This window comes from Carettochelys insculpta, chromosome 28 (assembly GCF_033958435.1).
Source record: "Carettochelys insculpta isolate YL-2023 chromosome 28, ASM3395843v1, whole genome shotgun sequence".
NCBI classification, from domain to species: Eukaryota; Metazoa; Chordata; order Testudines; family Carettochelyidae; genus Carettochelys; species Carettochelys insculpta.
The window spans coordinates 2,115,052-2,130,395 of record NC_134164.1 but is presented as its reverse complement, the minus strand read 5'-3'; the positions used below and the strand labels follow the sequence as shown (position 1 = coordinate 2,130,395).

Here is a 15,344-nt window from a genome sequence, read left to right as displayed (position 1 = left end):
CTCTGCGCCCCTCTGGCCCCTAGCACAGCTCCCGCCCCGGCCGCGGGGCCGTGTCTCCCGGGGCAGACAAAGGGCCTCGGTCTCCCCGCGCCGGAGCCACTGGGACGCCCCGTCCTGGCCACGGGACACCCGCGGTCATTCCCCTCCGCCCCTCGAGTCCCACCGCGCTGCCGCGCTTGGCTGGGGCGCTGCGGGGTTGCTGGGCGCTGTTAATCCGGCCGCAGCGTCCCCCCCAGAGGTGGCTGCGCAGATCCCAGCGCCCCGGGGCCGGAAGGCAGCTGCCGCTGCTGGGTGGTACTGTCACAGCAGCGCCGAGAGGCCTGTGCTCCTGCGCGGGGGGGGAATCCGGTCCCGTAGCGCAGGCTGGGGCCGAGGCCGCGTGGGGGGCTGAGGGAAGCTGGCCTGGTGACACTGCCAGGGGGAGGTGTAAAGCGGGCAGGGCCCGCGCCCAGGGATCTCTTCCCACCTCTGCCACTGACGGCTGCGGGACCTTGGGCCAGTCACTTCCCCCGCGCCTCAGTTTCCCCCTTCCTCTGCCCGCTCTCCGGGCAGAGACGGTGCCTCTGTGGCTGCGCAGCCCCAGCCCGGTGGAAGCCCGTGGCTGGGGTGCCGGGTAGCAAGGGCAGGAGCGGATCCCGGGAGCGGGGCTTTGGCCAACTTCCCCGCTTGGCCGGTGCCGCGGCGGCGCCCCGCGCGAAGAAACCAGACCCCTTCGGCGGCGCCGAGCAGCTCGGCCCGCCGAGCCTGGGACAGCCGCGGGGAAGGCTGCGAGCTCGGCGGGCGCGTCCCGGCTTGCGAAGGGATGCGGGGCGCGGCCGGGGCAACCCGTGGGTACCGCGGGGCGCGGGCTGCTCCGGAGACAGCCTCGCCTCTCAAGGGGCCCGGCTGGCCCGGCCCCGGCAGCTCCTCCGGCTGGAGAGCGCCTCAGAGCCGGGCTCCCTCCCCGCGGGCCCCGGACCGGACCCAGCTCCACCCGGGGCCCAGTGGTGTCGGAGCGGTAGTTGGGGCCCGGCGCCTGGAACCGGCAGGGAGACCACAGCTCGGCTGGTGGAAAACACACAACTTTATTAGGTACAAAACACCAACTCGCAGCCCGGGGCTCCTCCCAGCCGCGCCCGGTCCCCCGGCGTCGCTCTAGGCGTCTCCTGCGGTAGCCGCTCGGGAGCAGGACCGCTGCCCAGCCCCCAGGCTCCCTAGCAGCCAACGGCTCCGCTAGCCAGGGCCAGTGACTTCTCCTGCCCCCCAGCCCCGCGCCCCGGCAAGTGATCCCTCCCTGTCGCCCATTGCCGGGCTCCGGCACACTGAGGCTAGGGGCCCGGCGCGGCTCACGGCCACAGGAGCACCTGCCCTCCCTGCCCCGAGCTAGTTCCTTTGGACACTGCCCTGGCCCGGCAGGGGCCCGCCCTTTGCTCGGGACTTCGCTCGGGGTGGAGGCCAGGGCCGGCCTCCAGAGGCAGCCGCGAAGGAAGGCGCACGGAGGACCGGCTGCCGGCTGCCTACCCCTGCAGTCAGGGCCAGTGGCCCCACACCCTGAATCGAGCCACCATGTGCCCGGAGGCTGCTGCCGCCTGGATGAAGCCCGCAGGCTGCCTCCCCCCTGCCGCGTCAGCCACAACAGGGGGACGCCCCCAACCCTGTCCGCCCTCAGACGCGGCTGTGCTGCAGCCAGCCGGGGGGAACTGCCCCTGCACCGGCCAGCTGGGCCCAGCTTCTGCCCGGAAGCGCACGGCCCCCCAGCACCGCCCCAGCTGGTTGGGATCCTGGCCTGGGCAGCCCCGCTGCTGGGAGAGCGCAGGGCTGGCCCCGTCCCTCCCCCAGTGTTTCTGGTTTGGGGCTAGGACACGCTGAGCCTGGCTCCACACCCGCCCGGCTTTTGCTGCAAAAACAACCCACCTCGCTTGCCTAGTTAGTCCGTAGAATCTAGGCCAGGCTCCTTGTCGGTACAGGGAGCGACACTAGAGTGGTGGCTACACTACAAGGTTTTGTCTACAGAAGAGGCCTTCTGTCGACAAAACTAGGGAGGGTGCACACTACAAACGCGGTGTGTCCAGAATCTGTCTACAGACCACCACCTTTCTCCCGGCACAGGTCTGTCTTCAAAGTTGGAGGCAGAGTGTCTGTGCAGACAGATTCTGTAGCAGAAAAACAGTGTGGACGCTGACAGGGGGCTCTGTCTACAGAGGGGGCTTCCAGTTCCCCTGGCAACCCTGTTCAGAGCTTCTGGTAGGCTGTTCTGCCACAGAGGGCTGGGCTGTCTGGCCCTCTCTGCCTCTCTGTCGACAGAGGGTGCACACTGGGGAGACCCTATTAGGTGTGGACGTGTTCTGTAGATCGGTTCTGTTGCCAAAAGTCTGTCGACAGTGACTTGCGTAGACAGAAGTTTGTAGCACAGACCCAGCTTTGCTGAGGTGGGTTTTTTTGTTTTGTTTGTTTGTTTTGTGTTTTTTTTTTGTTTGTGTTTTTTGGCTCTTCAGTGGCAAATAGACATAAGGGAGAATTTCTTCCCCACTGAGCAGTGGTTTAAAAAAAGGCCACTGAAGTTTGCAAGGAGGGAAATTTAAACGGATCAGGAGCCAACTGCGCCCCTGAAGTTAATGGGGGGATTCATCGGGCCTTTCTTTCGTCATTTGATGCCTCTGTCCTGCCTGGGAGTCAGTCAGTCGATCCAGGGAAGGGTTTTGTTATGTCGGATGAACCGTGACTCGTTCTGCCGCCCTGGAGTTTCCCGAGAGGATGAAAGCGGCCGCGGAGAAGAAGGGAAACAACCGGGTGGAGGAGAGGGGGGCGCAGCCGGCCAGAGGGACAGACGGCCGGGAGGGGAAGGTCTCAGCTACCAGCCAAGGACGCGCTAGAGGATGGAGGCCCAGACCAGCCCTGCCCCTGCCCATGAAGGGACCCGACCCGGGCAGGCTCTGCCCTCGGCTGCCGGCGAGAGCTGCTGAATTCTCCGCCCTCTCCCCCAGGCCGCGCACAGCTGGCACGGCTCGGACCGCAGCCCACGCGGGACCAGGGCTGGGCCCAGCCGGCCAGGCGCCCACCCGAGACCTCCAGGAAATGCACCTTGTTTCTCGGCTTCCACCGCCCCAGCCCAGTGACCCCGCCGGTGTCACGGGAGAGCCGGGCCCGCATCTCCCCCAGCCCCGGCTGCCCCGGGATTCACTGAAGGGCCCAGCCGGGATTTCAGCTGCCCAGGGACAGAAGAAAGTCCCAGGCCGGGGCCGCGCCGAGGCGCTGCGGGGGCGGCTGGGCGCCCGAGCGAGGCTCCTTTGAAACTTCCCCCAGCTCTGCCGAGAGAGGCCCGGCCCGGCCCGGCCCACAGCCCCGCGGTGCCGGCGGCAGAGCCGGTCTGACTCGCTCCGGGTTCGGCCGGCTCGGGGGGGCACCCGCGTTTCACTCCCGAGGGAGCGGAGCAGGCCGGACTCCGCTGCCCGCCCGGCGGTGTGAGGAGCGGGCCGGGGGGGGGACCCCAGCCGACCCGCCGCGGTCCCCACGCCGGGCAGCGGGAGCGCTCCGGGAATGCGGCCGGGCCGGGCGGGGAGCGGAGGGAGCGGGCGGCCTGAGGCTCCCCCCGGGCGCGGCGCGGGGCGGCCCCATTGGGCCATAGGATCGGAATCCGGCTGCTGCCGGCTCCGCTGGCTTCCCGACGCTGGCTCGCCTACCCCGGCGGCCGGCGGGCGTGGGAAAGCAGCCGCGGCGCCCGTTGGGCAATCGCACACGGGCCGGGGTGTTGTATAACTCGCCCGGCAGCCCCCGACGCCTCCCCCGGCTCAGCAGCGGCGCGGCCGGCCGGGCGGGTTCGCACCCCGGTCGGGCCTGCAAGCCGCAGGGCCAGAGCCACGCACGGCTCAGCCCGCCGCTGCGGCTGCTGCCGGGGGCGCCCCTGTCCCTTGGGCCGCGGCCGCCACTGCCCAGGAGAGCGGGGAGGGGACCCGGGCTGGCCAAGGCCGCGCCCGCCCAGGGGAGGCGGGGCTGGGGGGGGAGAGGGCAGCCGGGCTCCCACCTGGGACCTGCCCACCGGCGGCAGCTCCGCCCCCCGCGGGGCAGCGCCTGGCGGGGGGAGGGGAGGGGAGAGGCAGTGGGTGGGGGAGGGGGGGTCGGAAGCGGCCCCCTCTTTGCCGCGTCCCGCCACCCCCCGGTTCCCATTGCGCCGCTCCGTGGGAAGCGCCTGGAGCCCGGGTGCGGGGCCGGGCCCAGCCTCGGCAGGACGCCCCCCTCCGCCCAGCGTGGGGCGCCCCCCGGGCCCGGGGGCAGGGCAGAGGCTCAGTTGGGCGGGGCGGCGGGGCTGGAGCCGCAGGCCTCGGGCTGCCCCGGGGGCCCCGCCCCGCCCTTGCCCTCGCCCTCCGCCCCGGCCCGGGCGCCCTGGTGCGTCTTGAGGTGCTTGGCCAGGTGGTCCCCGCGCAGGAAGACGCGGCTGCAGACGGGGCAGGGGAAGCGCCGGGCGCCCGCGTGGCCCTGCAGGTGCCGCTGCAGCTCGTCCGAGCGCGTGAAGCGCTTGCCGCAGAACAGCCAGTTGCAGACGAAGGGCCGGTCCCCGCTGTGCCAGCGCAGATGCGCCTTCAGGTGCGAGGTCTTGGCGTAGGCCTTGCCGCAGCCCGGGATGTGGCAGTTGTGCAGCTGCTTCCTGCGGGCGCCCTCCGGGCCGGGGCCGGGGCCGCCGACGCGCTCGGCCTCCTGGCAGTTCGGGCAGCGGCAGGCGGCCTGGGCTGAGCTGCGGGGCACGGCGCGGCGGGAGCCCTTGGGCCGGGCGCTGCCCTCCGGCGCCGGCTGCAGCCCGGGGGGGTCCGGGCCCGCGTCCAGCTGCTTCAGCCCCTCCTGGGCCAGCAGGGGCGGGAGCGGGAGCGGGAGCGGGGGCGGCGGCGGGCACAGCTGGGGCTCAGCCGAGCCGTAGCCCCCCAGCGCCGCGGGGCCCGGGCCCGGCTGCAGCTCCATCCAGCTGGATCCCGCGTGCAGGTCCCACCAGGGGCTCGCGCCGCCGTCCTCGGCGCCGGGCGGCGGGGGCCGGAACCAGGGCTCGTAGGGGTGGCCCATCTCGGGCGCCGGCTGCAGGAGCTTGGAGTAGGGGCCGTCGCCCTCCAGGTCCAGCCGCGCTGAGCCATCCAGAGCGTAGCAGGGGGCTGCCGCGAACTCCAGCCCCGGGCCCGCCGCCGACAGGGGCTGGAGCTCCGCGGGGAGGTCGGCCCCCGCCTCGGAGCTGGCGGGCGGCGGGCAGGGCTGCAGCGGCTGCAGGTCCGAGCCCGGGGAGGAGGCGCGGGGCGGGTCGGAGCGCTGGCTGGTCAGAGCGCCGCAGACTGCTGTTAGCATTGCCGGCGTCCAGAGCCGGGCCGCAGCTCCGGCAGACCTGCAGCGGGAGAGAGAGACGCTCAGTCCCGCCCCAGGGAGCTGGGATCGGGCCCGGCGGTGCCAGGCGCTGTACGAACAGACCAGGGAGGATGGTAGACCCCGCTGACCTCAAGGGCTGTATCCCTCGGCTGGCTTCGGAGGGGAAACTGAGGCATGGAGCTGATCGAAGGCCCGAGCTAGAACCGGGGCGCCCGAGTCCGCAGCCCGCCTCGGCTGATGCGGGGAGACAGCTGGAGAGGCCGCGGGTGGGCCTGGGCTGCGTGACTCCCGCCTCGGAAGCGCCAGAGCTGGCGCTGCTTCTGTCCCCTTGGGGCTGCCCTCTGGTGACCTGCGGGAGAGGGGTCCCAGCCTGGGCTCCCTCCAGTGCGCAGAGCCCCTGCCGGGGCCCTCCGAGACCGGCCCCTCTAACGGGCAGCCCCTGGGCGGCCCATTACCGTAATTACAGAGGCTCAGGGACCGGCAGCCACAGCCCCGGTCTGGGCCTGGGGACACCCGCTGCTGTATTTTTGGCGCTGTCCCGCCACGGGCCCCCCGAGGGCCTGGGCCTGGGCCCGGGCCCGGTCTGGGCCACAGCCCCTCCTGCAGCGCCCTCCTCGCGGAGTCCCTCGCGGCTAGCTGCCCCCTGCCAGCGCCAGCCACCAGGATCTGGCCTCCCCCGGGGCAGAGCGGCCCCCTGCTCTCTAGCGGGTGAGAGCCGAGCCCTGCCGCCGTTTATTTCAGTCCCTGCCCCATTGATGCTACTGGCTGGAGTCCGAACTGCTCAGCTGTGTGACGTAGGCCCAGCACTGCAAACGGTCTCCTGGGTTTGAGTGGTCCCGGCTGCGCCTTTTGCAGCAGACAGACCTGAGCTCTGGCCCGGCTGAGCTCCGAAGCGCTGTGGCGGGCAGCGTGGGAAGTCCTGCGGGCCCAGGAGGAGGCTGGGTTTACAGTAGATGGAAGAAGCTGCTGGGCTCTCCCACCGAACAGGGCCCCGCTCACAAGGCTGCCGCCAGAAGGTGGGTCCCCCCTTGCAGCAGAGCCGGGAGCTGACTCCCAGGCCGTAGCCTCCTGCCCTTCCCTTCTGCGCAGCTAATCCCAGGGAGCGAGGGACCCACGCCCGGTCCCTGGGTCCGTCCCAGCTGGAGCTCCCTCATTCTCCAGCACAGCCCCGCCTGATTTCGCCACGCGCTGCCGGGTGCCAGAGTAGCTGGGGCGGTGGGATCCCAGCCTCAGGCGCCGGGCCCGCGCCCCGGGCTCCCTCCAGCTCTTTCTCGGAACTACTTGCCGGCCCCTATGCGCCTTTCCCAGCCCCACACGGTCACCGGGGGGACGCCGCTGCGAGGCGCAGGACAGCACAGCCCGGCCGCCCTTCCAGCGCTCTAACCACTGGGCCGCCCGCCCGCCCACTCGCAGCGGCCTTTGCCCCTTCCACGCCCGGCGACAGCGCTGGCAGCCCGGGGAGCGCCGGGTGCCCTCACAGGGAGATCTGGGGAGCGGCTCAGGGCCCCTCTATGGACCTGCTGCTTGTCACGGCCCCGGGCCAGGTCACCAGCCCCCGGACACCGCCCCCTTCCCGCGGCCGCAGCTGCGGTGCAGGGAGCAGCCTGCTGCGGCTGGCAGCGGGGCGCAGAGGGCTCAGCTTCGCCCCCGGGACAGGCCTCCCAGCGGGGAATCGAGCTCGGATTCAGCTGCGGCCCGCGGCCCCAGCACCTCTCCGGGCCCCCCCGCTGCACAGCAGCGACCCCGGACCCGGCAGCTCCTCGCTCACCTCGGGCTCGCTGTCCCCGGGCGCTGCGCTGCCCAGCTGCTCGGCGGCTGAGCTCCGGGCTCTGGCCTGCGCCGGTCCCACGAGCTCCCCGCTTGTTTTCGGGCGGTGACTCACCCCGCCGAGCTGAGGAAACCCCATGGGGAGGCGCCCCGCCCCAGTGTCGAAATCCACCTGCCGGGCCCGGCTCCCCGCCCCTCACCTTCCCACCGGCCGCGGCCGCCGCCTCCTTGGGGCGCAGCTCCGGCTCGGCTCGGCTCGGCTCGGCCTCCTGCCCCCGCCAGGCCTGCTCTGCCGGGACACCCTGCCCCCGCCCGGGCCGCGCTCTCCGCCCCGCGCCCTCCCGCTCACGACCCCTCCAGACAGGCCGGTCCCCGCTGCACAGGCCCGGCGCCCCGGGGAAGCTGCACGCCCTGTAGGGCACCCGGTGCCCGCATCCTCTGGCCCTTCCCGGCTGCTATGCGGCTCCCCCGCTGCCTGCCTCGCTGCCGGCGGAGATGACACGGGCGAGTCCCGCACGCGGCGGTTCTGGGCCCCGGGGAAGGGGCCCTGGCCAATAGGAGATGCGGAGCCGGGGCAGCGTGTGGAGACCCCGTCCCCTGGCCACAGGGACCTGCGGGCTGCTGCTGGGAGCGGCCCGGAGCGGCCTTCACCCATTGGCAAAGGCTTTGGCTGGGGGCCCTGGGAAAGCTCCGTTCCTTTTCTCAGGCATTGGACCTGCCCGGCAGCGATGTTAACTGGGCGCCCAACCGCAGCGTGACCCCCCGCAAAGCCGATACTCCCCTTCCTAGCAGTGTCCACGGGGGGCGCGGCGGGGCGCTGCCGGGCCCGGACACCGGGGTTGAACCAGCCACTTCCAGAGCTACAAGCAAAGGGACAGGCCGGGCGCGGGGAGTCTCTGCGGGGCGGCCCAGCCGGGATCTGCCCCACGCCCCCCCCCCGGTGGCACGAGCAGAAGCGACTGAGAGCGGAGACCGGAGGAGACACGGCCCTGGGTTCGGCCTCTTGTGCCGCGCTCTGGGCCTCGTCAGTTTCAGGGCTCGTCAGTTTCCCTGCTTCCCCTGGGCGGCTCAGGAGAAGGGGGCCCGTCAGGGGACTGGGACAGGCCCAGAGCCTGGCGGTACTTTTCTTTCCGCTTCCGAGCCGGGAGGGAGTTCCCAGGACTGGCGGCCGGTGGCTTGGGAAGGGAGACGCCAAACCCGATTCTCTGCCCACCCACAGACTCCAGCCCAGTTCTGCGTCCGCCGAAACCAGAAGGCGCTGGGAGGGCGCCGGGTGGAGTTCACTCCCAGGTGGCGGTGCTCCAGCACCCGCTCAGCTCGGCACCCAAGCGCGCCCTGACGCTGCCCGCGCTGGGGCTGCGGCCCAGGTCTGAACAGCGCGTCCAGCCCGGGTGGCTTTGTGGCCACACCCCACAAAATCACAGCCCCGGGCCGGGTGAAGGGGCGGCTCCCAGCGCCCGGTCCCAGGCGGCGGTGACCCTTCTGGCCCCTCCGAGCCAGCCAGCGGAGAAACGGCGTGCACCCCGGCTCGCTAGGGGCGGGCCCACGGACCATCCACCGCCGGGAAGCGGGAGGCAACAGCGCCCGGGAAAAGCCCCGAGGGGAGGGACCAGGGGCCTGATGCCATCTGGGCCCCACGGGACTGAGCAGATCCAGCCCTGGGGGCGGGGGAGCAAAGGGTTAATAAGAGGAGCAGGGAAGAAAGAGCCCCCCACCCGCAGCTGAGTGGCGCCGAGAGCCTTCAGCTCTCTCTGAACGACCGCTCAGGCTCTGGCACTACCGCTGGGCTCCTTCGCGGGGCCCCTTCAGCCCAGCTGGGGTGCGCGGACAGGGCCCCAGCCCCTCCCGGTCCCACAGGGCTCCCCCAGCCCCTCCGCTGGTAACAGCCGGACAGGGCCCGACACCCCCGCGAACGCACACCCGGCCTCCGTCCGTAGGGGGCAAACCCGGAGCCCCAGGGGTGGCTCCGCCAGGGCCCCGCGCTTCGGCGGGCTCCCGGGAGACTCGAGCTCCCTCCGGGCTACCGCCAGGTGACTGCAGGAACCCCTTGGTTCTACCCGGGGACAACGGAGCCGCCCCCGCCCAAAGCCACGAACCCCCCACCCCGAGCCGGGCTGCGCGCTGCCAGCTGCGGCTCACTCGGCCCTGCAGCCGGGCGGGGAGCAACTCTCCGGTTTCCGTCCCGCCTTCCACTCCATCTCCTTCGGAACACGCCACCAGGGCGCAGGGCCCCGAGCCGAGCGCGGCCCGTGTTCACCCGGAACAGAGCCAGCGGCTCCCGTACGCCCGCGCTCCAGGGGTCCGTCCATCCGGCCAGAGGCCCCCGGACGCTTTTCTCAGGTCGACACTTGGGAGCGAAGCGGCGCCTGCCCCGGCCCCGGCCGTACGCCCCGGCAGCAGCCGCCTTACCGGAGGGAAACTGAGGCAGGGAGCCAGGCCTGGGCCGGGACGAGGCTCTGAGCGGGAGGGGAGAAAGGAACCAGCTGCCGGTGACGTGAGGCGGGGCCGAAGCCGCCACCCAGGGGCCCGATCCAGCCCCCGCTAAAGTCAACCACCATTTGCAGGGGGGGCTGGACTGGGCCCAGCTCTGCCCGCCGGGTCTGGGGCTGCAGAGAGCTAATCCGACTCCCCTTCGCCTCCCGTGGAGAGGGACCGGGCGGGGGCCCTGACTGGCCTGGGGAGCCCCCCGCCCCGGCCCGAGCCACTCTCCAGCAAACCCCGCCGCGCCCCCTGTCCCCGGGACTGGGGGCGTCTCCCCTGCAGCCCTGGGAAGCCGCACACGACCGGGACCCTCCCCAGGCACTAGCGGGGGAAGAGGCAGGACCCACCCCCGCCCCGCAGGAGCTGGCCGGGCAGCAGCAGGTGTCCCCAGTGGGCGGGGAAGGCCCCGGCCCGGAGGCTTGCGGAGCCCTGGCTCCTGGGGGGCGCTGCGCCCGGACCAGCCCCCGGGACGCGCCGAGGGACCCCCGCGAATCTGGGCTACCTACCAGGTTAGGGGGCCCCGGGGGGCCGCGATCTCCCCGCCGAGCTGCCGCGCGTGGGGCGCCAGGCCGGCCCGCAGACAGAGCAGTGCCCCGCGCCTGCTGGCCAGAGCCGGTCCGGGCGCGGAGCGAGCGCGGCTTGGTGAGCCGAGCCGAGCCAGCGCGCCGCGTCCCGGCCCCAGCCCAGCCGCGCTCCCTCCCAGCCCGGCTCCGCCCTCACCTGCCGCCGGAGTTTAACCCTTCCGGGCCGGCCGCGCACCCCAAGCCCGGGGAGGGACCGGCCCCTTCGCAGCTCGGCGCGGGGGACAGGGGCCAGCGCCGCTCACGGTCCGGCCGGCCCCGGCCCCAGCCCCAGCCCCAGGGCGCTCGGCAACCTGCCCAGGGCCAGGGGCTGCGGCCCGGGGCTCCGGGTCCGTCTAGCGCCTCTGTGCGCCGCGTCCGACAGAGCTGGCCCCAGCCCTGCCCGCCCGCAGCCTGCGCCGGCCCCCTGGGCTCATGGGAGGTGGGAGACCCGGGTGTACGGGGCTTTTAGCGGTGCGTCTCGGGGCTCCACCTGTCACTAGCGCGGACCCTCAGACACCCCGCAGCCCCCGGCCGAGCGCACGTCCTTAGAGGGAAAGGAAACCGCAGGGCAGATTTTCGGACAGCGAATGGCAAGGCGGTTGGAAGAAGCTGAGTTTAGAAATAAGAATTGATTGTAACTTTGTCAAGTGTTTACAACTGATTTTCTCTGTTCGTTTTCAGTTCTCTTCCAGTGTTTTCACAAACTCCTGCAGCGCCCACCCGGACCCGGGCTGGGAACCACTGGGTTAGACACCCCTGTGTCCCCGGGGTCAGACAGATGTGTATCTACCTTAGTCAGATGTGTGTCCATGGGGCAGACAGCTGTGCGTCTGTGGGGTCGGACAGATGTGCGTCTGTGGGGTCGGACAGATGTGTATCCATGGGGACAGACAGATGGACCTCTGTGGGGTCAGACAGCTGTGCGTCTGTGGGGTCGGACAGCTGTGCATCTGTGGGGTCGGACAGATGTGTATCCATGGGGACAGACAGCTGTGCGTCTGTGGGGTCAGACAGATGTGTATCCATGGGGACAGACAGCTGTGCGTCTGTGGGGTTAGATGGATGCCTGCCCATGGGGATGGGGAGGTTGGTGTGCCTGGGGTTAGATCAGTGGCTCTCAAAGGTTTGTCTGGTGGCCCACCTGCTTGGCACAGGCCTTTCCGCCCAGCACCCGCCAACCACCCACGATGGCAAAATGCCTTTGTGCCTCCAGGTCCCTGAGACAGGAAATGACTGGCAGTGGGTGACTGGAGCAGGCCTGTCCCCAGAGCAAGGCAGCTGTGAAGGAGGGGCCCCCTTGTTCCATCTTCTTAGATCTCTTGTGGTAATTTACCAGCCCCCTTTGAGGGAAAGGGAACTGTCATTTCAGGTCCAAAGCGAAAGAGTTCAACATCCTCTTCTTTGTGGTGGGGGTGGGGAACTATTCTGGGTGACTGATCTACAAACCGATCAGTTGGGGGCCCCACAAAGGGGAGAACAACCCCCCCGCACTGATGGGCCCTGGCTGGTACCTCACCCCCCTTGTGGTCTAGCTCCACGGGGGAGCGGGAGGGAGGTTCAGGGCTTTACCACAGGCCCAGTTAACTCCTCTGGGCTCCCAGGGCTAGCAGATTTTTGGGCCCTCCAAGGCTCTGGGGTGGGGCCAACACTGAGGGGATCAGTGTGTGAGGGGGGCTACTGGGGACAGAGACAAGGCTGGAGCTGCAGGGTCTGAGCAGGAGGTGGGGTGTAGGAGGGGGTGAGGTTGCGAGTTCTGGAGGGAAGGGAGTGGGCTGGGGCTGGGGGGGCTGGGTGGGAGAGAGGGTGCAGGAGTGGGATGGAGATGGGGGGGCCAGGCAGGAAGGAGGGTGCAGGAGGGGGATGGAGATGGGGGGGCCAGGCAGGAAGGAGGGTGCAGGAGGGGGATGGAGATGGGGGGGCCAGGCAGGAAGGAGGGTGCAGGAGGGGGATGGCGATGGGGGGCCAGGCAGGAAGGAGGGTGCAGGAGGGGGATGGCGATGGGGGGTCAGGCAGGAAGGAGGGTGCAGGAGGGGGATGGAGATGGGGGGGTGCCAGGCGGGAAGGAGGGTGCAGGAGTGGGATGGAGATGGGGGGGCCAGGCAGGAAGGAGGGTGCAGGAGTGGGATGGAGATGGGGGGGCCAGGCAGGAAGGAGGGTGCAGGAGGGGGATGGAGATGGGGGGGTGCCAGGCAGGAAGGAGGGTGCAGGAGGGGGATGGAGATGGGGGGGTGCCAGGCAGGAAGGAGGGTGCAGGAGTGGGATGGAGATGGGGGGGCCAGGCAGGAAGGAGGGTGCAGGAGGGGGATGGAGATGGGGGGGTGCCAGGCGGGAAGGAGGGTGCAGGAGGGGGATGGGAGCGAGCGGGCTGGGCGGGAAGGAGGGTGCAGGAAGGGGATGGGAGTGAGGGGACTGGGCAGGAGGGAGGGTGCAGGAGGGGGCTGGGGCTGGCGGATCTGGGTGCGAGCGGGGCATGTGAGGGAGAAGGAGGTTTGGGATCTTGGCATGAGGGGACCGGGGGAGCATTTTCCTGGCTCTGTGATATCCACTGCTCCCAGGCACTGCCCCAACTTTGGCTGCAATTCCAGCCAGTGGGAGCAGCTGGGAAAGCTTCCCGCCAGTGGTTTCCTGCACTGCCATTCTCCAGCCGGGGGAGGGGAGCTGCCACATGGGAGCTGCTTCTTCCCCCCGTGAGCCAGATCTGGCTTGCGGGCTCAGGGCTCTCCCCCCCACAGGGAGGACCTCGGGGGGCGGGCTGGAGCACCAGCGAGGGCTCCCTGCTGCACGGGGGTTCACAGACAGCACTGAGAGATCCATGGGGAGGACCAGGCTGGCGTGCCTGGGGCTGGCAGAGGTGTATAGCGGGGGACAGAGCAGTACAGGTTAGAGGAGAGTGAAGAGCTCAGACAAAAGAGAGGGGGTTGGGTGCTCTAGCAGCAGAGGTGGCTGCAGGTGGCAGAGGAGATCCCAGGCTGAGGTTACTGCCCGGTGAGCGCCTGACAGCTGCCGACATTCCTGGCGGAGTCTGGAGAAAGCCCCAAAGCAAAACGCAGCTGACCCCGTTCCAAGGCCCAGTCTGGGTCAGCCAGCGGTCACGGCAGGGCACTGCGAGCTGAGCCGGAGCCACCTCTTTGGTCTCTGGACTTGTTTGGTTGAGTGGGTGAACACAGGGGCACTTTCCCTTTGGATACGAGGAAATGCACTCGCCCCCCTCTCCACCACATGTCCGACAGAGCCCACTGGCAGGAAAACTGCTGCCCAGGCCAGGGGGACCATAGAGGCTGTTTGTGGGTCACACTGGTGAGATGCGGCTGCACACCAGGTGTCCTCACTTCGGAGGCACAGGCCTTTGAGGTCAGCAGTATTGGCCAGGCCCTACCCGGCCCCTCTAAAGACCCCTCCTGGGCCCCGATCCAACTCCCCAGGTTCAGTGGAGTCTCCATTGAGTGTTTGTCCAGCACCAGCTGAGCTCCAGGCAGGGTGAAGGAAGTGGGTGAAGTCTGACCTGTGCTATTCCCAAGGTCACATGGGTGAGCTAATGGGCCCTTCCAGCCTGAAGCTCTAAGCCCGCGTCAGACTGGGCCCACCGGCTGGTGCATATCCGTCCAATCAAGTCCTGTCCCTCTTTCCCTCTGGGGACATCCCTGTTTAAGGACACGTGCAGGTGGCTGATGACCTCTTTGACCCCCGCATCCATTGACTTCAGGAGGAAGTGCACTAGAGGGCCGAGAGCGAGTATAACCCAGCGTCAGCAACCAGCACATGAGCTGATTTTCATCTGCATGCAAGGTGGGAGCTAAGCCTCACCCCTCTCCCCACACACAGCTGGCAGCTTGCTCAAAGCCAGGCTGCCTGTGGATTAAGCAAAGACCAGCTACTGCTCCCAATCCCCACCTACATGGTAAAGCTCGGCCTCTTTGTTTATTTGTTAATGAAGCTGTTGTAAGTAGGACTATTAGGCCATGTCTACACTCAGAGAAATCTTTGAAATAACCTCATTAGCCTGCCGCCGGCCACGGCACTTCAAAATTGCTGCTTTTTGCTCCCGCGTGGCACGTCCAGATGGGGATCCTTTTCGAAATCCGCCCACTTCGAAATCTCCTTATTCCGTCAGCCCTGCACACAGTCCCTGCCCCGAAGATCTCGCAGGCTCACCACTCACAAACTCCAGCATCAATAACGCTTGATGTTCTGGAAATCCCCCGGCTGCAGGGTCAGGGGGAGGTGCTGGACTGGATCTGTAGCCTGGAATCAAGCCCTCTCCTGCATCCCAGAAGCACCAGACCTTGGTGTTCTCCCCCCCCCGCCACGTACGTACCCCAGCGCTGGCTCCTAACTTCACAGGCAACCCCATGAGAAGATGAAGGCTGTGGATTCCTGTGAACTAGTGACAACAGCCCTGCAGACAGGAGGCCCAGCTGTGCCTTGGACCAAGGGTGCCCTCAAATGTTTCATGTCCCTGGGTGGAATAAATATTGTTATGTGCATGGAGGCAAGTGTGGATGTGCACCGTGAAGAGAAGCACACGCTGCCAGCTGGGGGTGCTCTGCTAATCAGCTGGGTGGTACCTGAATTTCTCCTAGGCGGCCGCCCCCGTGCTCAGCTGACAGGGGCACTGCTTGCCCTCCGCCCCTCCCAAGGTGCGCCTGCAGGGGGGAAGAGCAGGCAGTAGGTGATTGCCTCTATGCAAAGCAGGGCGAGGCTCAGGCTGGGACCTGGCCCAGGGTCACGCTGTTCCTGAGTGAAGGGGAATTTCAGGGTTAACACTTTCACTGTGCTGCTCCTGTGTCTGAAAATAGGGCATCTGAATCCCACAGCTCACTAGGGGCTATTGCCCTTGAGACCTGGGGCCTGCTGGACTGGGATTCAGGACAGCCTGGCTCTCTTCCAGCTCTGCCAGTGGGCAATCCGGGGCAAAACGTCTCCAAGAGGTTGTCCTGTGAGCCTGTAGCTTTACAGATCACAAGCAGTCCTGTGGTGCCCTAGAGACTAGCACATTGATAAGGTCAGGAGCTTCCCAGGGTAAAACCACCATCCTCAGGTGAGTGAAATCCCAGAATCCAGGGGGTATGTAGAAGCAAAAAGGAGCAAGAAAAGGCAGTTCCCGGGCATTGGTAGGACCAGTTAATGAAGAAAAGTAAGCTGGCTGTGTCTCACTCACAGCATGTGATGGAGAAATGTGAATGCAAGAGCCGGGTGAGATCTCTACTCAGGCTT

General features: G+C 68.7%; 1 protein-coding gene across 1 annotated transcript; it reads right to left on the bottom strand.

The window, feature by feature from the left end:
* Positions 1 to 4,260: 4,260 nt before the first annotated feature.
* SP6 (Sp6 transcription factor) lies at positions 4,261 to 10,128 on the bottom strand. Its single transcript, XM_074979257.1, has 2 exons — positions 10,074 to 10,128; positions 4,261 to 5,338 (listed from the first exon to the last, which is right to left on the bottom strand). Exon 2 carries the CDS (start codon positions 5,299 to 5,301, stop codon positions 4,261 to 4,263), a length of 1,041 nt encoding a protein of 346 aa, XP_074835358.1. The 5' UTR covers positions 5,302 to 5,338; positions 10,074 to 10,128.
* Between the last annotated feature and the right edge of the window lie 5,216 nt (positions 10,129 to 15,344).